The 27147-nt window shown below is 39.0% G+C and overlaps 1 protein-coding gene and 1 long non-coding RNA gene across 10 annotated transcripts in view; one reads left to right on the top strand and one right to left on the bottom strand.

Moving 5' to 3' along the window:
• ESRRG (estrogen related receptor gamma) overlaps positions 1 to 27147 on the top strand; it is a 472761-nt gene that overhangs the window by 434900 nt on the left and 10714 nt on the right. For all 9 annotated transcript variants that reach the window (XM_054022558.1, XM_054022561.1, XM_054022562.1 and 6 more), the window contains exon 6: positions 21228 to 21497. In XM_054022558.1, the coding sequence (XP_053878533.1) occupies positions 21228 to 21497 (270 nt within the window). The remainder of the gene's footprint in view (positions 1 to 21227; positions 21498 to 27147) is intronic.
• Positions 13048 to 24982, bottom strand: LOC128834087 (uncharacterized). Its single transcript, XR_008444385.1, has 3 exons — positions 24900 to 24982; positions 13255 to 13343; positions 13048 to 13125 (listed from the first exon to the last, which is right to left on the bottom strand). It is a non-coding gene; the product is annotated as an uncharacterized LOC128834087 (long non-coding RNA).

Below are 27147 nucleotides of genomic sequence, written 5' to 3'. Positions count from 1 at the left end.
TGATCCCCCCGCTCCTGTACATTTTGTTATAGTGGAATGGGGATAATGGTTGTGCATTGAAATGTTAGCAGTGTGCAGTTGCTAACATGACCAGTGAGAAAAATCTCATCTAAGGTCTGTGTCCCAGAGCCTTGACTGTTTTTTATTACACAATTGTTGCAGTGACTTTAAGCATGTGAGAGAAGACTGGTATGTCCTTCTCCTCAGCCCCACCACAACATGTAGTCTCCTGCCAACATTTCCAGCTCCCCCGCCATCCCATTAAGCCATTAGTCGGTACAGTACAAGCCATTAACATGTAAGAAGTTGCCCCTTGCTGTCTCCTGCCCTATGCTGTTGTGTACACGTATCACAGGTAGCAGCTTGCTACAGGGCTGCACAGAATCTCGGTTATGTGAACCGAGCTGCACACTGAACTGGGCCCCTCAGTCCCACTATCCACCTCCAGCTGGGACTCCCGCCCTTGCTTCAGCCATGCCCCAGGTTCACCCAGGCCACCCCTCTTGCAAATGGGGTCCCTCCCCCCACCCGCAGGGGTGATGTGTATCTTAGGTATTCATTGTCTAGATTTCAGATTTTTAAATTTGTGTTACTTTCAGTCCCCTGCCCCAAATCTCAGCTCACATGGAGGTACAGGGAGAGGGGCTCAGACACCCCAAGAGGAGCGGAGTCCCCCAAATCCCAGAGCACACTGTGGGCAGAGAGAGAGGCTCAGATCCCAGCACATACAGAGAAGGAGACAAATCAGGGCTGACATGCCTCCCGCCATTTGTAAACCCACAATTTTCTCTGCTACCCCATATATTCTCCAGCCTTCTTCATCTTCTCCTCTCACACTCCCCAGATCCCTACTCACTCCCCCTTACCTGAGCCTCCCAACCCCTTTCAACTGCCCTACCACCAATTCCCATTTGTCCCCCTCCCCATGATACCCTCTTCCCTCGATGCAGACCCAAATCGCTCATCCCCATTACCACTTACTCATGCTTCCCAATCATCCTCTCCTCCCAGAGAGCATTCTCATGTGTGATTCCTTTTTTATTCAAAAATAGTTTCAGCACTTTCTGAATATGCTGCTGTACTCAGGTTGCATTTCTCCACATAAGAATAAGAATAATAAAAACATCCTTCTCAGGGGCAGATTTTCCCCTAACCCTTGAACATTGGAGACCCTGGAGCAATGATCTGAGCCCTGGTTTGATCTCTGTCTGTGAGGGGGAAAAAAGTTGCCAGAATCTCTCAACTTTAAGAAAAGCTTTTTTATTTTGGAGTCTGTATCTCAGGAACCCCTTGGTCAAGTGTCCCCAAATTCATATCACTAACAAAAAAGTCCATGCCCCCATGAGACACACCAAATTTCAAGGCAAGTAACCATGTAAATTGTAGAGCACTTAGAATCAAGCTTTCAACAGAAAGCTGGTCTTAACCTTAAATGTAGGTGAGCTGTCCCTCTTCTGTAATACTACATTATAGAGCCGTCTATTTCAAGATGTAAATGGGTTTCAAACACAAATGAATAAAGTCTTACAACAGCTTTTTGAAGTAGTTTTCTTATGTCTAGTTTACAGATAAGGAAACTGAGGCAAAGAAAGGTTCTGTGACTCCACCAGAGTTATACAGGAAGTCTGTGGTAGAGCTGGGAGCTGAGCCCAGATTGCCTGATTCACAGTCCTGTGCCTTAACCACTAGTTCAGGGGTTGGTAACCTTTCAGAAGTGGTGTGCCGAGTCTTCATTTATTCACTCTAGTTTAAGGTTTCGTGTGCCAGTAATACATTTTAACATTTTTAGAAGGTCTCTTTCTACAAGTCTATAATATATAACTAAACTACTGTTGTATGTAAAGAAAATAAGGTTTTAAAAGTGTTTAAGACGCTTCATTTAAAATTAAATTAAAATGCAGAGCCCCCCGGACCGGTGGCCAGGACCCAGGCAGTGCAAGTGCCACTGAAAATCAGCTCGCGTGCCGCCTTTGTCACACGTGCCATAGGTTGCCCACCACTGATCTAAATGGACGGTCCATATAGATTTCGCCCTTTCTGGCTCCCATCTCTCCCTGCAATATTGATCCACACAAACACCCCAGATACTTTTCAAGTTCAGAAGACGGTAGCATGTGCGTTTAAGAGGAAAAGCAGCGACTGTGCCAGCAACAGGGCGGGAGGGGGGAGGGGGACACGGCTACCACATAAAGGAGCATTAGGAGGTTCTTTCAAAGGAACCTGTGCACCAAATACTCTTATTGACACCGTGCCCAGGGGAGTTTCAGCTTCTCCCTTTCGGTGATGCCAATAACTCAGAGAAGCAGCTCAGCTTTTGACACAGCAGGGACTGGAGCTCTCACAAGCGCCCTTAAGACCCAGGTCCCTGCTCCCCCAAAAAACTCATTTGGCTACTTCTAGGGACCACTGCGCTCCCCACTGCCTTCCCCTTTGAGATGCAGATCCCCTGCGATGCAAGACCTACCCAGATTACTCCGCAGTTTGCACATTTTAAACCTGAACTCTCCTGGGGGCTGAAAGCTCCCAGACAGGGGGCCACTCTCACCCGAGCTGAAGTGCCACTATGTTAGGATGCACAGACACAGCAAGAGCCTCCCTGTCTCCATCTGCTCTTTCCAGAGGCTGCAAAACCCGTCCAACCGCACCGCTGCCCGGCCGGCTCAGGTGTGCCGGGGGCACGGCCCCCTCCTGGGCTGATGCAGTGCCAGAGAAGGGGAGAGGAGAGTGGGAGCATGAGGCGTCAGCGGGGCTATGCAAAGAGGGGGACCAGTTGCAACTTGCACCAGTCCAAGCTCCGCCTTTAAATTCCATGCAGCATCTGGAAGCCCTAACGCAGCTGCTTCCCAGAGCCCAGTCCCCCCAGTGCTCCCCGAGCCCCGTGGGCAGGGGCTTTGGAACTCACATCCAAGATCACCAAGGTGCTATTCCGCTGCCCTGCGGGGAAAAATCCCTGGCCGGCGGCTGCCTGCCCTTCCTGGAGGAACTCCCTGTCGGAGAGCAGCAGGCTGACTGGGGCCGGCAGCCGGGACCCCAGACCGGCAGCGGGCTGAGCCGCTCAGTCCTCTGCCTCTCTGGGATCCCGGCCACCAGCCCCACTCAGCCCACTGCCAGCCTGGGACCCCGGCCACTGGCCCCGCTCAGCCCACTGCCGGCCTGGGGTTTCTTTCACCCAGGCTGGCAGTGGGCTGAGCGGGGCTGGCGGCCGGGACCTCGGCTGGCAGCAGGCTGCCATTAAAAATCGGCTCACTTGCCACAGGTTGCTGACCCCTGCACTAGCTCATCTTTCAGCCAACCTTTCCCTATTAGTTTGTGTATGTTACTATATCAAACTCTTAAAATCCCACATGTTTCAATAAGCTAGAACTCAATGCTTCAACAAAGGTGGATTTGGCAGGTGCCAAGAACTGTATAATATGCAGGCTCTGTGATGGTCAGTATGGCCAAATGGAATCCACTGTAAATGCAATCATGACTTTGATAGTGAAGGAATTAAATATATAAATCCAGAATAGTAATGTGTTCCAACTAGAGGTTTATTATTAAGACAAAAAGAAGCAATATTGAATTAATAAAGGAGCAGTATTTGAGGCCGGCTCTTAAATCCAGAGGTGGCAAAACATGTTGCCACGCAGTTGACCCAGATTCCAGGCCTTGGCTGATCTGCTGCTTCGGATCCTGACTTGAGAACATTGCCAAAATAATATTCTGGCAGTGTTGGGGAGGGAAGAAATGAACCCTTCTGTATCACACACTGGTTGGTATTGATAACCTTCAGAAAGATAGCCACATCAAGTACTGGTCAACAAGAAGGAGAGTTGCCATGACACAGCATATTAGAGGTACATCATGGAAAAATAACGGGCTAAGAAGATGGAGGAGCAGATTTCCCAAAATAACAGCATTTAAGTGGCTAACAGTTTCAGGTCTTACTCCAGGTTGCACATCCTTAGCAAACCTTGCACAACCAAGTTCTGCCCGTTTACACACCCGCACAAGTATTGTTTTAGAGGATTCACAGCAATATGTGCTTAAATATTAGAAGCTTGGATCGAACTCTTTGTGGGTCTTCCTCAGGGAAAGCTCCCATTGACTTCATGGGCATGGATTCAGGAGTGCAAGATAAGGCCCAAATATACTTTCATCATCAAAGTAGTTTTACACTAGAAATGCATAACAAAACATTATCATTCGTTAATTGTGTGTTACAATAGCATCCATTCAGATCAGGGTCCCACTGTGTTAGGCACTGAACAAACACCCATGTTTCCCTAAGAGATGACAATCTGAATTAAGTAGATATAAAAAACAGATGGAGTGGGAATGGGAAGGCCAAGGGCAATAGTTAAAAGAACATGTGGCTACACAGACTAGCTATGAGCACAGTTATGATTCTTTTTGAAGCATATAAATAAGTGAGATAGTTATGACCACCTGCATTGACATTATCCGTTGCCAATTTACTGAAAACGTAGTGGTAGGGATGGATCTTGATGTTTAATTTGAAGGAGAAGGCGGTGTTATTACAAATTAGCTGGGGGAGAGTGTCCAGGCATTAAGGGACGGGAGGCTTGGAAGAAAACCCAAAAATGCTTAGTGAGAAGATAGCACAACTGGAGAAGATAATATTTGTATCTTACCCGCTCTGTGATCATACTGAATTTGACTGTTAAATTCTCTGTATAATTAAAGCAGATAGGAGCATTCATACATTTTGTCACAAATTGATATGATCTTTTTCGTCTGTGATCTGAATAAGATTGCTCTGTAGTTTTTAATTTAGCAGATTAAGAAGTACAATTAAAATATCATGAAAAAGATTATAATCTTAACCTTTTTCTGCTTTTCCCTGCCAAGTTGATAACCAGGGCTGGTATATGTAACAATTACCTCCACTACTGTAAATTTGTTCTAGTTTGTGAACTGAAGTGTTAATAAATACCTTACAATATTCCAGAGGGAAAAGCTTTCCATCTAATTAATAAAACTTGGAAGAATACCCAGGACACTGAACCATATCTTTCTTATTAGTATTGGCTCCTACAAAAGAGAATCCCTGACTCTCAACACATTAGTAAATGTCATACTCCTTGGTTGCACAGAGACCTCTTGAAAAACTGTTGATTTGCTGTAGGAAAAAAAAAATCACCATTAGAAACAGTTCAGTTGGGGAATATCAAGTGTAGAAAATTAGAGTAAAACATGGCATGCATAACAGCAGCTACAGATTTCTGCAGCATTAAATGAATCTTAACAGAGAAGACATACAATTATGCACCATTTCCTTTCTGGTTTTTGTCTGTATGTATGGTAATGTTTTTCCCTAAGTCAATGTATATTCTTATTACAGGTTGTCTTTAAAACACTTAACAGAAGCTTTCCTGTTCATGTAACCTAAAACAGATTTCTTAGAAACATCTTATGCTAGTGTGCCATCTGCATGAGAATGTTCTAAAATTGAAAACTGAATGGCTTACATGAAAAAGGAAAAAGATACAAAAGCAATATTGAAAATCTGTCTTTGATCAAAATATATACTATTGGTTCCCTTTTGTTTGTTTTTTAATCCATATATGGGAATGATAAACTTCTCATCATTTCAATGTGCTGGGGCAAGTTCTACCTCAACCAATATACAGTAAGCCATAAATTAATTGCCTGAATATTTGTCATGCAGAAATTTCCTGTCCTCATTTAAAAACTGTAGTTGAAGTCTCACGTTATGGAATGTTTCGTATGTACGTACAATTACTAATTGGACAGTTACCAAAGTGCATAAAAATTCAAGCAATTCTTTTGTAAAACAAGAAGCACCGGATAAGATATACAGGTTTTATCCAATTTTTAATGTAATTTAGTTTTTTTATATATTTTATTAGGCTGTTATTGCATGTTCATTGGTATTACCTTTCCGGATAGAACTGAGAATCACAGCCTCTTTGGGGCTACGTCCTTCTTGAAGTTTTTCCATTGAAAAATGCTCCTGCTGAGCATATTTGTATTTGCTTTTCATCCTAGTGGTGTGAGTGATTGGGTGGGAGGATGAAAAGAAACAAAGCTAAGGGGCTCTTGCATGAGGCTGATGCTAATTTGGCTAAGCACAAGTCAACTGGCTGGGAGACGGTGGGGGTGGAGGATTTGACAGTTTTTATCAGTCTACATCAAACCTTCCCAATTGTATATAGCCTTATGTTTCAGCTAAAGCGTCAGCTGAATTTTGGTAACTTTTTACAGTTTAAGGAAGTGATTTAAATGCTATCCAGGGATCAGAGTCCATGAGTATCTCTATAGTCTAGTGTTTTAGATGTTTTAGTATGCTGTATATGTTTAACGTTTACGCTGGTTTTTTTCCTTTCTTTTTGTACACTGAGAATGTTTACGATGCTTCCAAATACAGTACAGGAATAGATCAATTCACACCATGTACAATGAATACTGTCCACACATACACTTTCAATAAAGCATGCTAACAGCACACCCTGGTCCTTAATAGACCATATATCAAGGATTGCCAATGTTTATGCTGGAAGAAACCAGAATCACACATCTCATCCCTTCCCTGAACTTGCAGACCTGCTGACTAGTGACCCTCGGTGACTATGGAGACATCTCTCAGACTTAAGATGTTTGATTATACTATTATGTTGTCCTTATAATTCAGCCGGATTATCTTTTAAAAAACCACTTTGTAATGAAACTGGCCAAGAAGGCAAAATTACCGAGAAGCTAATCTCAGTAGCTTTCAGAGTGCCATGAGTTTGCTTAAAGCAAAGTACACAAATATATACACACACACATACGTGTGTATATGTGCAATTTATGTGTGAGTAACGCAGATTTCTCACCCATATTTTATTTCTATGGAAGTAGCCTCAAGCCTCAGAATGTGGCCTATCCATCCCTGACAGTCAACATGATGCATGATTTTAGGAACCTATACAGACAGTGAAAGTCCAGATGTTGTGATACTGAAACTCTGTAGCTGATGTCCATCTCCCCAACATCTATTTTTTTTTAAATTCAGTCTTCTGGTGCCATCATTAATTCCATTTTTAGGACCACAAGAATTGCCAGACTGGATCAGACAGTTTTTGTAGTCCAGTATCCTGTCTCCAACAGTGTCAATACCCGATGCTTCAGAGTGAGGTGCAAGATCCCCACATTAGGCAGATGTGTGATAATCTGTCTCCATGAAGATCTCATCCTAATCCCTAATGGTTAGAAATTGGTTTAAACTCTGAAGCACAAGGTCTTTATTACTTAGAAATAAGCAAGTAAGAGTGTGTATGTGTGTGTGTGTGTGTGTGTATATATATATATAAAATATGGAGAGAGAGAGAGAGCTTTAACTGTTACAACTCTGAACATTATTGTTCTCTATATCAACGTGCAATCTCCCTTTAAATCTTGTTAAATACTTGGTCTCTGTGACATCCTGTGGCACTGAGTTCCTCAGTCTAATTATGCACTGAATGAAAAAGTAGTTCTTTTTTTCAGCTTTGAATTTGGTACCTTCCATTTTTATTGAATATCCCCTACTTCTGATGCTGTGAGGCAGGTAGAACAGAAACTCCTGATCTGCCTTCTCTGTATCATCTGTTTTTTATACTTTTATCGATGCTTCCTCTTATTAATCTCCTTTCTAAAGTAAAAATCCCATTTTTTCGGTATGTCTTCATAGGACATGTATTTAAGCATTCTTGTCGCCTTTCTCTTAACCCCCTCTAAAGCTGCAATATCTTTTTGAGTGACCAGTACTGCCTACAGTATTCCAAATGAGGGTGCACCATTGATGTTTTTAGAGCAGAGGTTTTCACACTTGTTGGCGGATCTCTTTTCAAATTCAATATTAATTATAGACTCCCAATTGAGAAAATGATTGACAAAATTATATGCGTACATCATATAAACATGTACTGTTAGTAATACTTTTAAGAAAAAGAGTAGAAGAGTATTTACAGATATCAGTGAGATGGGTGTGCCTGCTTTCAAGGACACCCGGCCTGCCTGCCTTTCTTCTGGCATGTTCTTTCCTTTTAACCATTAATATGGCACAAGCTCCAGGACTACTCGTTGTATGGTCGTGGGTACTGTAGAAGGAATGTAATTGGTCATGGTGATGTTCCCAAACTTGTGCATAGTCTCCATCACGGTAGGGCAGAAACACTGCAGCCCAGCCTTTTTTTCTCCCTAGAGAGTAGCCACACAAACAGCACTTACCATCCTACCAGCCATAAAATAATTCCATTTCCATCATCTCCATAAAATGCCTAGATTACGGTGACCCAAGTACCAACCAACGAGGGTCCTTTCTTACAAAAGCAGGTAATGCTAATAACTAAGCCTGTTACCTGTTCCTTCAACTTTCACTTTAGTTTTTATTCTCAAATTGAAGAACAAAGTCATTGATACCAGGGACTAGCTTGCTTCCTTCCTAAACTGTGCCAGGGAGATCTCAGGGATCGGCACCGGTCCATGGACCAGTCATTGAGAAACACTGCTCTATGAGGATGTTGCATGACGTTAAGTTTCCTTACCTCATCTTCATTACTGCCTACAGTGAAAGGCTAAAATCTAACTAAATCTCATAACATATATTCAGAATGTCGCTTTTATGCATGTAAAAATTAATTTATATTTGCTTTTCTTGATAGAAGGAATTGAACTGAATACATTTTTAAATGTACAAGATGAAGGGAAGGAGAACAGAAGGCTATAATTTACAAAACTTGTTGACTTGAAATTCTCTCATCTGGGGCGTGTTAATTTGCCCATTTAAAATTCCTTTCTTCAAACTCTACCGAAGATTAATGCAGCATCTTCCCTTCCACAGAAAAATGCGCCCCCCCCCCCCCCCCGCCTGGCTACCATTATTTGATTATTTTCTAAAACAGTGAGGCATTCAACAAAGGTTTTACATCTTTAAGAAATCAAACAAATTCCAAATTGAATAAGAGAAAGAGCCACAGAAGGTTGCCTTCATGCAAGCAGCCTGCTTTCCCAAGTGTCTCATCCTCTCCCCTCTGTCATCCTGAGGCAATGTGCCTGCATTTGTGTGTAGATTTATAGTTTATCTTTATCTATGGCTTCATCTGTAGGTAGCTATTATAGCCGCCTTGCCTGGATATTGTTTGGGCCTGATAGATCTGTCTGTAGTTCATCAAAGGGGAGCTGAGTGGCTAAAAGCCATTGGGTCCAGCTGAGGATGAAATACGAGCCATCAGCCTTGGTAATGGCTGTAAAATTTCATAATTACACGGCCTTTATTACATTGCATAATGATCCTGAAGCAGTATGGAACAATTAATTAAGATTTTCAACCGTGGCTCTTTCAGAAATTAAAAGGTGCTAGTGGCTGAGAAATGGGGAAGTGTCTTGTCCTAAAAGCATTAGGGATGCTTAAGAAGTACTTCCTGGGTACTTAAAGAAAAAGAAAGAAGAAGAGGAAGATCAACTAGTTAGGCAACTAATATGAGGATCACATTTCTGTACTTCACTGTTACATTTTATGTCAAACCTATCTCTAAGACTCTTAGAAATAGACACCATCACCAAGCTTTACTTTTTCCTTTTTATAAAAATTCTATTTGTCTTCTTTTTTAGCCATTTGTTGCATTCATAGATGTTTAGCTCTGCATGCTTTAAATAAATAGATGCTATGACACAGGAGGGCTAGTTAGCTGCATACTACAGTGTACTGACCAAGTATTTTCTTTTATGCACTTTCTCATATCTGGGTGCATTGAAATTCTGTCAAGATCTTTACAATTTGACAGACATCCCCAAGGAAGTCTTTTCTTTTAAAAACTCTTTTCATATTTGTTTCCTTTCTGTTTTTCTTTGTGCATGCAGCAAGTCAGATTTAATATATGTATATTTTTTCATAATCTTGACCTCGGACCTGCTAAGGAGTAATCAGATTTGGTAAGGTGCTTCAAGAGTAACTCAATAGCCTCTGATGTAAATACTGAAGGACAGAAAGAAAGAAAAAAATATACCTATCTTAAAAAGAGAGAGAGAGTGAGAAAGACATGCCCACAACCTGTTGTGATCAGTTTCTGGCAACAATTCCAAAGACAGGCATATTGCAGTCCAGATGAGGCAGTGTTCATTGGACTAATTGTAATAAAATGAATGAAAAGGTAGCAAAAATAAATCCAGGATTCTTTGTGGTCAGTCAAAACTTTTGTGAGGTCATTTAACAGGAAGGAAACTCCTTTTACAAGAAGTGCCAGTAGTTTCCCATTTTCCCCCCCTCAAACTATTTTGATTTATACAAAACTGTCAGATATTTGCCCATTTGGAGTATTGTTGTTTTAAACTGACCAGTCATCGTGTAATGTCTTACCTTTCTAAATATCTCACGTGAGGCTAAGGTTTCCCTTGGGCATCTCTAATAATAAACTTTCCCCAGAAAATTTGGAAGGATTATGTGTTTCAAAAAGGAGCTGGCTGCTTGGAATAAATTCTCTTGTTGAGTCATTTATTCCCTTAATAGGAATTTTCTGATCTGCTGTCATTCTTGTTCACACACTGGGTGTCACTGCCTCTAAAACACTTGTCATTCTTTAATGGAAACAAAATAGTCATTGCAGTCAGAGCCGCAATGTCATTCCACTACCCCTTGCTGCGTCGGCAATAGTGAAAATGACAGAGCGGCTCTCAGTAGGGGTAATTAAAATGTAAATATTGATATTTTATTATTTGAAATTACTTTCCAGTGCGGCATTTAATATCTCTCCATCTGTGCGGCTCTGTTTAGCGGTCACTTTAGTGCAGCTCTGGGATGCCAAGCGGCGGCTTGATCCCCGTTATGTCAAAATGCTTGTTGCTGCTTAATTTTGATATCTAATTAAGTGGAAAAGTACAGTCCACACTGTAATCCATGGCATCTTAACCAGCTGCTTGGGTATATTTAGAATTAATCTCCACTATGGAATCATCCTAATGTATGCAATTAAGAATCTGCTGATGGCTAATTAGGTGTATTAGAATCAGGCAGCTTTTTTCTTTCTTTATTATTTGGACTGTTTCAGACTTAAGACACTCTGCCTCCAGAGGTAGTCTTAATGGTACATACACACTCAGCTAGGGCAAGTGAACCCTCTACATTCATACAGGAGAGGTACCAGTCTTCCTTTTTCTCTCCTCCCCTCCTGAATCCCCTGAGATCAGGGCAAATGCAAATATTATTTGAAACATTCCATGGCACCACGACATTAAGGAAAGAAACTAACCAGTAGAAGGAAGCAAAAACCTGCTCAGGAAAAGATATGAGGCGGAAAGTTTATAACACAATGCTCTGATGTGACTTTTTTTGTAAGGGGGAGTGAGGGATACATTCATCAGAGATTTTTACAGCCCTGATAAGTTTTTATTCTGTAAACTGAGTTGGGGATTGATCCTGCTTTGAGCAGGGGGTTGGACTAGATGACCTCCTGAGGTCCCTTCCAACCCTGATATTCTATGATTCTATGAAAGCTTTTCACACATAGCTGTCACAGCACAGGCAGGCTTAATTTATGTACATTGATTGTGTTGTAAGCATAGCCATTGCTGTATGCTAATACATTCCAACACTGGCTTCATAATAACCAGATTGGGCAATTCCTGGAAATTTGACTTTGCCAGATGGAAAGATGGAGGGACCAGGGATTGCCACTGTTCTCAATGAGGAAATGACTGGTTGCTTCCCTAGAGAAGTGAAAGTCAGACAGTAATGACCTAACACTGTTTGAGCCAAAGAGCACTCAAAGTAGACCCAGTAGAGTTTATCAGTAAACTGTGGCTCATAATACACATATACAAAGCCCCCTCCCCTTCTAACATTTATAATCTGATTTTGAAAGCGGATGAAAAAGCAAGCAAACAAAAAAACACTAAGAAATTCAGAGAGAAGGCTTTTCATGCCATCTTCAATTCAATCGATTGTGCCCAGTCTTTGCAGCACATATGAGTGCCATGGCCCCTAATTATTTTCAGACCCTACAATATCTGCAAGTCTGTGTGAATGTAGGAAGGTTTAAGAAGCTTTAATTCTGAATATTCTAGTTTTGTTGCCTGTCTGTGAAATTTGGAACCATTGTGATGCTAACTAAGGCAATACAAATGTCTCCAGGAGATGACTTTTGTTGTTCTTGTTTTGTCACTTTCTTCAATTTTTTTTCTCTTCATGTTCTTTTTAGGAAAATTTGGGAAAGTCTATTTGTAGGGAGTCAGAATTACTCAGTCTCCATGCTCATTCAACACATGCTGAGACTATGAGCAAGGGAGCCAGCTCTGGTGCTGGTTTGTGTGTATCTGTTTTTTCATTATATCAGAATGGCAACATCAGAACGTTTGCAATCTTAATGGAAGTGTGTGAGTTACTCCCATTGTCTGAGGATATATGACCTGATCCCTTGCCCATTGTCGCACCAATGTGTACTTAGATAGTCCTGAATCAGTGGGACCTGTGTGAGTGTGCAGTTTAATTCGGGCAAGTTGAAAACCATATAAAATGTTTCATTACAACTTGGTGGGACGTGCATATACCGTAATGGCTTTTCCATGTTAAACAAATTGGCCATTTTATGGGCAAAATTTTCAACGAGGTTTCAACCCAGCTTCTAATTTTGTACCTGCATTTTTGCATCTACAATCATTTATAAGCACAAAAGATGCAACGGTGATATCTACATGATTTGCAGGCGCAAATGACATTTGCACCTGCAAATCTCTTAGTAATGTGTCTGAATTCTAATACTTGCATCCACAACTCACTAAGGGAAAATGAGTGCAAAATTAGAGTGTGGGTTTCAAAATTTGGGCCTTTTTATATAGTATACTCACCCAAAGCAAACTATCAGCATCATAAATATAGACCTACTCCTTTCTCTCTCTCGTTTAAATGCCTTAGCCGGAAGGGTAACAAGCTCAGGCTGTCTTGGACTATTTAGAGAAGCAAATTCCACTGAAAATGTTCTGCCCCTGGTTCACACCTGTTCATATTTAGAAACTGATATGGTAGTAGGAGCACATAAATTGATCTCACCTGCAGCAGCTTTACACAGATGAAGAGACACTCTTTCAGGTAGCCGTGACCCAACCATGTTTAAAGATCATGAGTTGAAGACCTGCAAATGTTAACTTTAAACAAACAAATCAGATTGTACATACTGGTGTACTCAAAAACAGCCATACCCAGGACTCTTTACATTAGGATTGCTCTCCCTTCAGGAGACCTACAACTGTAGTAGACCACACTGTACTACTCACCTGAATGTTCGAGTTCTTCCATTGGCGATATCTTAAAGTTAAAATCACCAGCGTAGAAAGGTAGCACACAAGTGTTTTCACATACCATCCTGCAAGTAGGAAGGAAAAATAATCCCTTTCTTCTTTACAGTTATTTTTCCCCTTGTTCTCATAGCACTCAATGATGAATCAAAATGTATGCGTTGGACCTGATTCTGGTTTCATTTCATGCTAGTATAAATCTGGCATAACCCTGTTTGGAATCTGTAGTGTTCCAGTGGTGAAATCAGTGTGAGAGGAGAATCAGGCTCTTTAATTGTTTAAACCTATTTTTTTCTTAATTTTTTGAGATCAGAATACTAAGTTAGTATGGTGTGAAATTACAGGTGAGGGAAATAGAGTCCAATGTTGCAAGCTTTCTGTGTGTGGAACCCCCACTAAAGGGAGTGCCACACATGGAGGGCTTACCAAATCTGTCCCCAGGCAACTATGGCTAACTTGTTACATCTAACTTGTCACATTGCTGAATGATAGCAATTGAAAAGGCTAGTATGGAGTCAGATAAAAGGTTCCTTTCTGTGACACTTTCAAGCTGCTATTAAGCTGTTAGTCTTAAAGAAAAACTTGCAAGAATTAGTACTGTAACTGGAAATAGCAAGAAACTAAAAGATATATAGATATGGACACATTTCTTTTCTTTCTGGGACATAATTCTGATTTAAACAACTACATGCTTGTGAACTACAATAAGTTACATGAGGAATGCAGCCTGCTGTGTGAAAAAAAATTACAAACTTAAATTGTTCCTCTTTAGAATTATTATGTAAGGTTTGATAGAGAGTAGACAACAAAACTGAAATATTTCTAACTGGCATTTAAATTACATTAACACCTTCTTGTACAGTCTGAGTGAAAGGTCACGCTAGACAAGAAGCATCTTCACTGTTTGTAAATGTCTAATTTGCTGCTTTTAAATTGCTGTGAACCTCACTTACTTAGTCCTGCTGAATGAATCCAGTGTTGCAAATACTTCTGACAAGTGAATATTTGCTTAGTGAGAATCCATTGTTCTTAATGGATTGAGATGGACACGCAGTGTGAATGCATTTTTATTGCCAACCCATCTATCTGCTGTTGTTTCAGTGAGATGAAAGTAGCATTGTGATAAAAGCCCAAGGTTTCTCAATCTACTGTTTGGCACTTGCCATCCTATCAGTAAGGTTTACTCAACAGTGCTTATGGTCAGCATTTTTCTGTGTTATAAAATAAAATAAATTAATATTTTATAAGAACTTACATAAACAGATAAAAATATAGATGTATATTTAAATAAGAAATAGAAAAATGAACAGGGCTGGCCCAAGACAACATTAGACTCTGAAGATACCTGGGGGCCTTTTTTAGGAGACTCAAATTGGCCCCCAGACACACTTGTTGTGAAATCTATCTATCCGCTGTCCTTGCCCCAAGGCAAAACTAGCAGATGGCAATCAGAACTCGTAGTGCAGACACTATAACTTCCAAACTGCGTGATGAGATGGAGGGTGTGGTCAGACAAGGATCTGAGTTTACAGATGCCGAAACCAGTTCTTACCTTAGCACACCTATTTTCCCCATTATATTCATGAGGGAGAAGCTCAACTTATCCTCTGTAACAAAGCATCAGTTGGACAAACTGATCATTTTTTCTTAGTTTTGTGCAAAAGTCATGGGGCCAAATGCAAGTGAGAGAGAACTTTGGTCCATAATGCTACAAACTAGTCCCTAAACATACAATGTTACTATGACATTTCAAATTTGTCCAGAAAGGCAGGATAAAGTCTGTCTTTATGCTTGTGTATTTGGTCTTGACTTACAGTTTTGACATGTTTGCGCTTTTAGCTTTATCTGATATTTACCACAAGAAAATCTTCAGTTGTTGTCAGACTCCATCTTGCTGTGGCACCATGTGCAGTTGCTTACCTTCAATACCAAGGGTTTGTTTTGAAGACTGCCATGAAGCAAACAGCTGTGACAGATATTTTCAAGTTGAGGAACCAACATGTACTGTTGGGACCCAAATTCAACACTGGTGTGATGAAATTTAAGTCTTTGGAAGTCAGTGGAGTTGTACTATCCTGCCAGGAGACAAACTGGGGCTACAATCTATAAAATATAGGTGATGATACTACCTGATACTACTACATGATATCAGAGTGAAAGTACTGCAGCTGCATTTGGTGATCTGCTTAATGGCCAAAATGTTTATAGACTACAATGAGGTAAATTTGTGCTTTTAAAAATGGGATTACATGAATTATGCGATTCAGGAGCCTGGAAGTCAGGGGAGTATTTACTCTAAAGGAGAATACTATTAATGCTTCCTGCTCTCCGTGGGATTTCCTCAATGGGAAGAGAACAGCTTTAAGTCGGAGTCAGTGCTACCTAGGTACCTTTCCCCAGCTGCCCTAATCGTGTCTAAACAACCCCATGTTCCTATAGCAGAAATGTTGCTGCTGGAGTCCTCTGCCAGGGTTTATATCCGTGGGAGTCCCAGGCTGAATCTAGACAAGTATTGAATGTATATGAAAAGGAGAGAGGACAATAGTCCTACAGTAACAAATCTGGAAACCTGTTAGGCCAGATTCGGATTTCAGAATGAAGTGGAATTACTGCAGATTTACACTAGTGCAACAGACATAAAAATCTGGCCCACCATTGATAGTTTGAATCCCAAGCCAAGCACACTAGATAAAGTATTCTGCTTTGCAGGAAAAGAGAGAGAGAGAGAAATAAGCCATAGCTTTGAAAACTTTGGTTTTGTTCTTTCAGCCAATGGTGAATATGCATCATTTTTGAAATGAGGAAATTGCACTGGAAACACCAGTACACACAAAACATTTAGAAGGAAGTTAATCTATCAAAATTAAGTATAAATAATTTAAAAATCCAAACCCTGATATTTCAACTGTGGAAATCTATTGAATTTGCAACACGCTAGTGAACATGTCATTTTAAAGCACAGCTTTGATTATAAAAAATGTAAATCAAGATATTTGAAGTATAATACATTGGAAACTAGAGGAATATTTTGCTCATAGACACAAAAACATGGAAACAAACGGTGAAGTAATTGGGGCCAGATTATCAATAAACATCAGTAACTTCCAGATTTGTCAATTATTTTGGTATCCAATACAAAAAAAAATCCTGGTTTATAAACAAATACTATTGATGTAATAAATCTAGTTTAATGTGAAGCAAAAGAAACAAGGGTTTAAGAAGGAGTAGCCTGGGTTAGGCATCAAATGCTTAATTGTGAAAATAATAGCAGGGAGAACTGTCGACACTCTTTTTGTAAAATAGTTCTCATAGTGCTCTGTATATGCTACAGATCGTGCTTTGGCACTTGACCATCTGCAGCTGCTTCACTCTAGCCCCTAGTGAGTTAGTGTCCACGAAGTCCATCTTAATGAAGTAGAGGAAAGGGTCTTCAGAAATATAAAAGATTTACCCTGCTTAGCATGGAGCTGTGTGTGATCTGAAATAGAAAGGAAGTGCTACATGTGCCGATATTTGAAGAGAGCAATGGATTAAATAGCCCCATTTAGAAGTCTGCTAAATCTGTATGTAACCATGGCTTATAACTCCCAATACTGTGGATAGTATAGTTCAGCTTCTTGTTAGTGGAAGGACACATAATAAAAACGCTAAGGCCTTTGTTACCTATTTATTCCTCACTTCCTCTAAGCACTGGGTTTATTGGTATGTGAAAGGAAAAATCAAGCATATGCTAAGTTGCTCAATCAACCTTCTCTCAATGCACACTTAGTGATCGCAGTGAATCATTATGGCATAATTACAGTTTGAGTGTGATATACTGTGTGTTGAAAAGTCGCTATTTTTAGAGGGAGAAACATTACAATTCCCCACCCGCCCCCCCCAAAAATCCAACAACTGTAACCAGCAAATCAATGCCATTGCTAACTGATATTATGAGACACCCTGTAGATTTACAATGCTTGCACTCAGCTTTATAAAAATGGCACTGAAAAGAATGCCTAGCAGGGGTTAAATTCATATGCCTGCACTGCAGCCTATTTCTGTCAACACTCAGGTCAGGAAATAAACATTTATACTTTCTGAAATGAAAGTGTATTTTTGAAGACTAGCCGTCAGATATTTTTTGCCCTTCACACTTTCAAATGCTTAGCCTTTTTTGTAAGTTGACTGCAAAGTGCATCAGTTTGCCAGGCAAAAATAAAAAAAATCTTGACAAGTGCCCATGGCATCATTGTCAAGCACATGAGCGTCTAGTAGAAGATGGCAGGAGGGTTGGCACAAAACATGCTTCCTTCAAGCTTATTACCTCGGGGGTACCTGACTCTTGAGAAGCTTTTCAATCCTTCCAAATGACGTTATTCCAAACTGTCATCTGGTTTATTTGGAGCACACTGTATTGCAGATAAACATGCTATTTAACTGCAGGTCAAGGTACAGAGTCATTCTGCTAGCAAAATGCCTGAGATACATTAAATGGCACTGACTCGGGGAAGGAGATGAAGAGAGATCAAAGTTGTCACCAATATGCATGGAATGGTCCAAGCTGGGAAGGAGGGAGGGAAAGTACCACAATATAAGTGCATTTTTAAAAGCCATAATACAGCTGAACATTTTAAACTATGACCTGTCAAACACCAGGGATTAAAGACCCATGCAACGCACTACATAAAGTTCAGCAACACAACCATAATGCAACCTCTTATATCTATTTGAAAAGAGTTCGCTATTGTGAGCTAGAAGCCTGTAACTAGTTCAGATAGCTTGACATGTATTTATACATAGTTTGGGGATTTCTTTTCAAATAATTACATTTTGAATAGAAAATAGTCACTTGTCAGAAAACAGGGTTAATATTCTTTCAGGCTAGGACAAATTATTATTTGGGTTATTAGTTTAGGTTAGTATTGCTAATGAAAACACTTCATATATCTATTTATTGTGACTTTAGTTAGTAACACTGGTGCTGTCACTACATCTGGATATTAGGTATAATTAAAATATATTTTTCATAAAAAATGTTCCTATATTTGCAAATAGAAGGCCAAATTTTGGAACGTCTGCTCAAAATTTAGAGTGAATTTTGGTCCTGATTGATTCATTGAAGTAGGAGTTGGAACATAAATAGAGAGCGTTCATGCGGGTAAGGTTTGTAGGGTCAGGACCAGAGTTCGATGAGATAGCGGAATAGGGGTCTCAATTTTAAAAAGATCTCACTATGTAAACACATATCCCTTCTTAACCCCGTCATTTACTGTGATATGCTGAATGTCCAGTGAAAGGAAAATTGTATTGTACTATAGGCATGTCTTACGCTTCCAAATATTCTGGCAAAAAAACAAAAACAAAAAACCACTCCGTAGGTTAGATACTACAAGATTCAACTTTACTTCCCGTGAAGGGTTGTACCTAAGAGTTAAAATAGGCTTTCACTGAGCAGACTTTCAAGCAAAAGTTGCTTTTAACAGAGGAGGAAATGACCGTGCATATTTGTTTTATTAGTAAAGAGTAGAATTTTGTGATTTATATTTGTCAGTTTCTTTGATATAATAATTTGTGTTGATTTTTAAACATTTCCTGTGAAAAACCTTAGCATCTGTAATGCCTCTGCAGAAGATGCATTCTTCATAAGTACTGCACAGTAAATCACAGGCAGTGTCCTCATTTTTTTCATAAAGGTTGTATGTGGTTTCCTTTTATCATGACACGCGATAAATGTGGTATCGAAACGCACTGTAATTTGTAAAAACTCTTGTACAAAAGTAGATAAGTAAATAAAAGAAGGAAGTTGAGAGCTTTGAGAAAAATAGAAAGGAGGTGAATGCAAGTTAAACTTTGTTTAATCAAAACTGATTTTATTGCATTTTGCTTAATTAAACCCCTCAGAAGTGTGTGAAACATTGTTATGGCTAAAAAATTGGTCATTTGTAAATCACAGGGACAAAGGGGCTCTACTGCAACTTTAAAGTTTCCATGCACGTAAATGTCAATAGAGTGCCTTCTCCATCATCAGCACTAAATTCACATTGATGCCTCTTTTCTTCTCTGTATTGATCCTTCCATGAGAACGTAGATTTGTATCTGTTAATTAATGCGTCCTGAAACAGCGTTTGTATTAATCAGGCAGATAAGAAAAATTGGATGCCTGCACCCTCATGACAACCGTAAAAGTGCTGGCCCTGATAAAATCGTGGATGGACCTCAATAAAAAAGTTCCTCCTTCCACTCAATAAACTAATCATCCTGCTTTTAATTATTCGGCAGAAAGATGTGTGGAGATTGGAGAATGTGTAAATCTATTTACTAACAGCAGTGTCTGGAAGGGAGAATAGGGCTGTCACAGGACGGTGCTGCAGGCTACATTCTCTGTCCATCTGCTACTGCAGAAAAACTGGTTCTTGAGAGAAGGGAAAGGTACAGAAACATGAAAGCTAATTGAAAGCATACATTCCTCCTTAAGACTTTTCAAATGATTATTTCCTTTCCCTTTCCATCCTATTTATTTTAATCACAGATGTGGTGTTCTCTTTTTTCACCTCTTCAAGGTTTCTTCTTGTTTGCTATTTTTGTTGGATTTGTTTTGAAGGCAGGGAACTACAATTCTATCACTGGGCACAAAAGACAGTATGAGAAAATGAAAACGAGAGAGAGCAGCCAGTTTTGTGTTTCAGTTTTTATGGATGCTTGTTGCTTTAGATGCATTAATAAAAAAAATGTAATAGGTTCGTTACTAATTTGTAGCAGACACCTGTGTACATTTGCCAGTTTGTTATATTCTTACTGAAATGTAAATCCAGACTTTCAAAACAGAAGGGAAATGCGTTTAAGTATAGTCGAATGACAAAGACTCTTCTTGCAGCAGGAACCCTGTCAAAGAACATGTAAGCAGCTCCATAAACAACTACATGAAAGCTTCAGACATGTCTTAAGACCCCCTTAAGAAAAGCTTGACTAATCCCCTTTGATGATTTTATTAAGTACTTGTGGTTGATGGTGCCAACTGGCAAACTACTACATTTCACCAACAGGCCAGGAAATCACTTCCTCTCCCATATTGTTCTGTAGCTCCTAATGTGATTGGGGATATTAGCAGTTTGATATAATAAATTAACAGCTACTGTAAACAAGAGCTTGAAAAGGTAAGACAGTAAAGATACTTGCCCTTAGTGATCCTATTAGGAAAGAGAGCAGGAAAAAAAAGAAGGCAAAACTTAAATTCATTAAGAGGCATTATTAAATTTTCTCTCTCCCTCTCAAAAATGATGGTGTGATTACTATTCACTTGGCACTTTAATGTGCCATCCTGTTATTTCAGCTACCGTAGTAGAGGCAGAAGCCATTACAGAAGTAATTAGCGTCTTTTCTGAAGAGGATAGGCCTTACTTCTCTTTCTGCTGAGGTTGAAGTTCAAAGCGCTCTTTGCTCATTGTGATAATCACCTTAATTCTATTAAGGCATAAAATCTTTCCTCTTAAAAAAGTTTTTTCGAAAACATGCTCCTTGGTTTAAAGGGGGCCTCTGAAGACATTAGTTCATTCTCTTTACAGCAGTGATGAACAGAACTAAGCTTCTGCTAATAAAAGCCCTTTGAACCTAGATTTTTTATTATCTAGCTTGTTAGATGCCATCAGATCAGAGCCTCATAGCATTAGATTTTAGAATGTTTCTACTGAGAAGAGAAAGTGCAAACCATTTTACGTTGCTGTTATAACTCCTCAGAATTAATACAACTCCTACAGAAAATGCATACAAATTCAGGCTTGCTTCTAACTTTTACCTTGATTAGAAGCCCTTTAATTTTATGCTGATTGATCTTGCAGAGGGGGAGAGTGGAATCCATATATATTGATTCATAACTTACATAAAAACAAAACAAAAAGGGAAAGTTGTAATGCAGAGTTATGGTGCATTTGAACCTATTTAATATTTTTCCCCTGCCCTTTTTTGCTGTTTAGGATTCTCCACTTTGTCTCTGGCTGACCAGATGAGCCTTCTGCAGAGTGCTTGGATGGAGATTTTGATCCTGGGCGTAGTGTACCGATCACTTTCTTTTGAGGATGAGCTTGTCTATGCTGAAGATTATATTATGGATGAAGACCAGTCCAAATTAGCAGGCCTTCTTGACCTCAACAATGCCATCCTGCAGCTGGTAAAGAAATACAAGAGCATGAAGTTGGAGAAAGAAGAGTTTGTGACCCTCAAAGCTATAGCGCTTGCTAATTCAGGTTGGCAGTTTGTCATGATGGTTGCTACATTTTTTTCACGTCACTTTTTTCCTTCCCATAGTATCTTCTGCATGGTTGTTCTAAACAATGTTTAGGAATAAGTAATTCTTAATTGGACCTTCAGTTTTTGTGGCTCTTATACGGAAAGGCTATAAACAAGGTAGTTCAAATTAAGGAAGTTCTTTATGGTTTTAAGCCATTGTGGAATATATTCCTAATGCAGTAAAGAATAATACACTGGATAATTTGGAAGGTATTACACAAGCAGAGATCCTTTCAAATGAATATAGACGTTTATTCTACTAAATCCATTTCATAATCCAGATAAGACTTTCACTTAAACTGAATAGAATGGATGGATGCATGACTATATGCATTATATGATTTCCTTGAATACACCTATTAAATGTATTGGTAAGGTGAACCCAGAGTTGGTTGCAGGGGGGAAACTCCCATTCTCATCATACAGGGGCTATGCTTTACCATATGAATCCTCTATTATTCTAGTAAAGTTTCACTAAATGATATTACCTGTGCAGAAGGGGTTAAGAATTGCAGAAAGTATTTTTTTCTCTAAATTTGAATGTAAAAGTGCTGAAGCAGTGAACAGTGTCTGATAAGTAAAAATCGTTTGTGCTTTGTTGTTTTTCCTTTTGTCTCCCTAATGCTTTATTATGGTCTTAAGTCCCTTCTATCATTTGCATAAAGTTCAGGATAGATCTCTCTTTAATGACGTGCCGATCATTAGATACCTGTGTGTCAATAACGTGCTCTGATGCTATGTACCATTGACAGTCACACCGTGCCCCTCCATCTGCTTTTGTTTTGACCCTATCTTTGAACTTTATCTTGGTTGCTGGCCAGTAGTTTTCCCTTTAATTACAAGAAGGAAACTGTCAATAAAATCTGTTAAATGGGATGCAATGAGTGGCTTGAATGGGCGGACGGCTATTTGTTCAAATTCTGCAGCATTCAAGGTATTGACAGTTTGTTTTCTGGGGCCATATGTGACGATCAATCTCAGGCTGGGCTCAGCCGCGCTGAAAAATGAAAAACCAGATTGCTTTTGCTTACTTGTGGATGACGACTTGTGATTTGGCGCGGTCCTAGTGAGATGAGACCTTCTGCCCAAATTGCCCCCCTGAGAGTCAGGACGCGTGACTGTTTTTAGAAATAATTTTTTAATTGATTTTGTAATTAACAGTTCATCTACAATATTGATGCATGAATCCTCAGACTGATAGGAGGGAAATTGTTTTCAACAATGAAGTTGTAATTTCCTATTTGTCTTTGTAATGTTATTTAGCATTTTTAATTGGAAATATAATTCAAAAAATGCAAAACCAAAACACCATTTGTTTCTTTATATAATATCCTCCATCCCCTTATTGAATCTTCTTAATTTGTATGTGTCCTTTTTATTTACCCTACACAGAATGGTTCTGGTATGCCATTCAATGGTCAAAGTCTCTTTTTGGAAGATGATTTATTTTAGAGCAAGCTGAATATTGAGTTCAAAACACTTCATAGATATAGGAAAGGTTTCCCCCAAGATTATATTCCAGGTGCAAAACACCAAAATTATGGTCATTTAGGGGTCTAAATTGAGAAGTTTTATTATTTTATTTATTTTTGCTATTTTATAATTCTTAGCCTGTTTGGTTAAGAAACATTTCTATAGGTTATTCAATAAAAAAGACATGATGGATAACTGCATAAGATATCATCCAAAAAGTTTAGTTATACATGCTACATATAGTGGACCAAATTCATCTGTAGCTTAAGTTACTCCAATTCCCATCAACTTCAATGGGAATTACATCCAGGGTAATGTGAACAAATATAGTGCAGTGTAACTTCAAAGCAAGTTAAAATGAAATCATTTCCTCCCCATATTTTAATAAAATTATATGCTGACTTGAAACTAAACTATTGTGAAAAGGATTTAAAATGCATATCAGCTACCTAATACCAACTTGGCTTTGTGTTAATGGTATTTATATTGTTAGTTACATTTTAGTTACTAAGGGCCCGAATCTTGATCCTAGAAGCTCTTTAGCATAGTAGTCCCACTGAACTTTTTACTTAAGAAAACACACATTGACGTAAGCAGGAGTTTTATCTGAGCAGGAATTCAGGATTGGATTCTTCGAGTATCATTTTCAGGAAAAGGTCAAACCAATCTCTAGTTTTAGTAGGTTGCACATGCAACTCAGGTAGTTAGATGTCAAACTTCTACCAATTGCTATCACACTAATTTGTAGGTGTGAATTGCACTTACAAAATTACAAGTCATTACAGAAAATCAAACCCTTAATGTTTCGATTGCAAATTCTACTAAAAGTACAGTATAAGCTTTTTCCTAGACAAAATAGAGTAGTTCCGTTTTACGTAACCATGACCTTGATTAATGTAAATGCAACTATAATAGATATCCTAGAGTGAAATGCAATTCTAAGAATAATCATTTAATAATTTGGTTTTAAATACATTTTGTTGTTATCACCTCTTCTTTCTTCAAGCAATTCTAGTGTTATTCAGATATTTATTCTCCCAACTTAACATTAATGGACTCATATTATATATCTGTAGGGAAAAAAGATCAAGTACCACAAGGAATCTTACAGATTTCATATGTTTTTGGCTCATCTATCTTGTCTAAAAAGAATCCCAGGTTAACTCTAATGTAAATAATAGACAATAAGGGGTTTCTGACACAGTATCTGTATTTAGTGATTTATGATTCAACAACATACCATTTTCATTGCTGGTATTCAGAAGCAGAAAACAAATTTTGGATTGCCTTAACCTTGATTGGATTCTGTTTTTAGTAAATACCACAAGCTATTTGTGTGGATTGACAAATCTAAGTGTCATAAAATACCAAATCTTTCAATCTTAAATTCTCCTACAGTATATGCCATTGATACCATTAAAATTTCACCATTTTCCAACAGTTTCTGTAGAATGGTATCTAAGATACCACCATTATTTCCTATACTAAGAGCAGAGGGAAAATTTTATATTTCAGGTAGTGCTGTGTGGTAACTATTAGCAAGTTTTCACTTTTGAATGACCATTATAGTTCTGCTTCTACAATTCCCTAGACATCATATGTCTGTACTTCTCATTTAAAGAACAATCTTTTATAAGTATTGGTAAAAACAGAATGCATAGAAAGTCTGGGAAGAGTCTATAGTTTATCTACATAACAGCATAAATGTTTTCACATTTTGTACACACAGTTCAGCATGTTTACAGTCATGATTTCAGTAATTCTTTTTTGACCTGCAGTGCTTGATATGACATTCATCTAAATTAACAGCTTAGTTTTAAACATCTGGCTTGATTCAATAATAATTAATGCACTCTTTATGCTTTAATACCAGAGAAGAGACTTACTATTAATGGTTGTCCTATCGATATCACTGTTCCCTTCCTTCCTTCCTTCCAAGCACACATAAAGACGGACAGGTACCTCAAAATGACTGCAAGAAAATTCCCTGTGTTCAACTGTACACTGCTCAGTGGAAACAATCTGGCACCAATGAGCACTTTGTTTACTCACATAGAGAAATAACTGTGAACATTTTCCAAAATATTCATGTTCCAATTAGTTTCTCAGATGTTAGGAAAGATGAAATGTTTGTATCGTGTTTGAGTGTGTATATACACAGAGTTACTTGTGCATACACACACACATAAAAGGTGACCATGTGGTAGCATGATGTGCTTTTGTGTATTGATTAATACCAAATAGAAAGATCCAGGAGAGCAGTTTTTTGGAATTGCTTAACCAGTAACAACCTCAACTAGACTGTACCTTCAGGTCAGACTTTTCCAGAACAGCTCAGCTCCCATTTAAGCACCAAAGTAAGTGGTCAGCTTTTCTAAAGAGTTCAGCAGGATTGAAAAGCTGGCCCTTATTTAGGTGCCTAAATGAGATTTGAGCCCTGAAAAATCTGAGCTCTGTTGAAAATTTGCCCCTGTATCTCAGCACTGGGTGCATAGTTGCTCCATTTCAGAGGCAGCAGAGGGACCTTTTCTGGTCCCCATCATGATCACTGTTCTCCTACTTGATCTAGCTCTAAAGAAGAGCTCTTTTAATACACCCCACCCCAAAGAGAGAGAGAGAGAGAGAGAATCAGGGAGTCTGTTATACATCATAACACAGACAAATGTTGATATCAATGAAGTTACACACCCACTTATGCCAGTGGCAAATTTTGCTCATCTCTAGGATTTAACTTGTCAAACGTTACCTTCACCTAAATTACATACTCTGAGCAGAGGCTTGTTAGTGTTAAATAGTGTTCCCATGTAAAAGTTAATTGGAAGAACAATATAAATTTCCTATTCCATTGAATCTATATCTTCTTTTATGCCCAATTTTGACACTAGCTATATGGTATATTGTAGCAGGCTATATCTAATTTCTAGTGATGCCATCTTTTGTAGTTGTATTTTGTTCGTTGTATTATTATTTCCATTAATATTGAAATTCGTTTGGAGGAAACCTATAAAATCTGTATTTATGTCATTGTTACTATACTAGTATTTCTTCTGCTAATAAAAATACCAAAATTTGTGGGAACCACTTTAAAAAACATATTGGAAATTGCTAGTATAGTAAGCGTTTCCTGATACATGAATGCCTTTTCTGCCTCCAGTTCATCTTCCATGTTCTCATCTCGGTGCCATTCACAATTTGTAGAGAAGATGTCCATGTTTGCCACCATTTGCTAGAATTTTGTTATTTAATAGACTTTTCTCTGGCACTTCAGTCTAGTGTCCGAGCACCTCATGTATGTTAATGAGTTTTTCTTCATATCATTATGAAGTAGGCAGGCATTATCCCCATTTTACAGATTAGGAAACTGAGGTACAAAAAGGTGAAGTGGCTTGCCCAATCCTATGGCAGCACTGGGAATGGAACCCCGAGTTCCTTACTCCCAGTCCAATGCCTTCACTGGAAGAGACTATGATTCCTCTGGCAAGATTCAGGTATATTGGCCAGGAAGCAAACCCAGATCAACTGACTACAAAGCAACTATATTAACCACAGTAGCAGAAATAGAAATGCTTATATTCACCCTATTTTTCCACTGGAGAGTACAAGGAACTCTCATTGGTTATTAAAAACCATTATTTGTATCCTGCAGTGGAAGAATAGGACCCTTGACGTTATCCACGCAGCTTTGTCTTTTTTTTAATATCTTGTCCTATTACTCAGTCTTGCAATCACCCCTTCTCCGGATGCTTTGTATCTCTCCTTGGTAGATGTCCCATCTACTTATTCATTGTCCTGACCCTGTGCTTCCTTTTGGAATGTAGGTAAAAGAAAAGACAATTTTCCCCCTTTTAAAATTTATTTTAATCCTAAACGTACTGTTTTTTCATGACACCATAAATCCGCACACACACCCTAATTACCATGAATTAAAGTTTTTCTTGAATTCATTTTTACACTCTGTGTGTTACACTGTCACCATCTTTAAAATATTCTCTCCACTGTACATCAAGGGTACATCTATATGGGGATCAAAACCCTGCTGCGGCTGGCCCAGATCAGCTGACTTGAGCTCACGGGGCTTGGGATGTGGGGGTTAAACTAGGGTGACCAGATGTCCTGATTTTATAGGGACATTCC

This window comes from Malaclemys terrapin, chromosome 3, assembly GCF_027887155.1.
Source record: "Malaclemys terrapin pileata isolate rMalTer1 chromosome 3, rMalTer1.hap1, whole genome shotgun sequence".
Classification (NCBI taxonomy): domain Eukaryota; kingdom Metazoa; phylum Chordata; order Testudines; family Emydidae; genus Malaclemys; species Malaclemys terrapin.
This window is presented reverse-complemented; position numbering and strand designations above follow the sequence as displayed.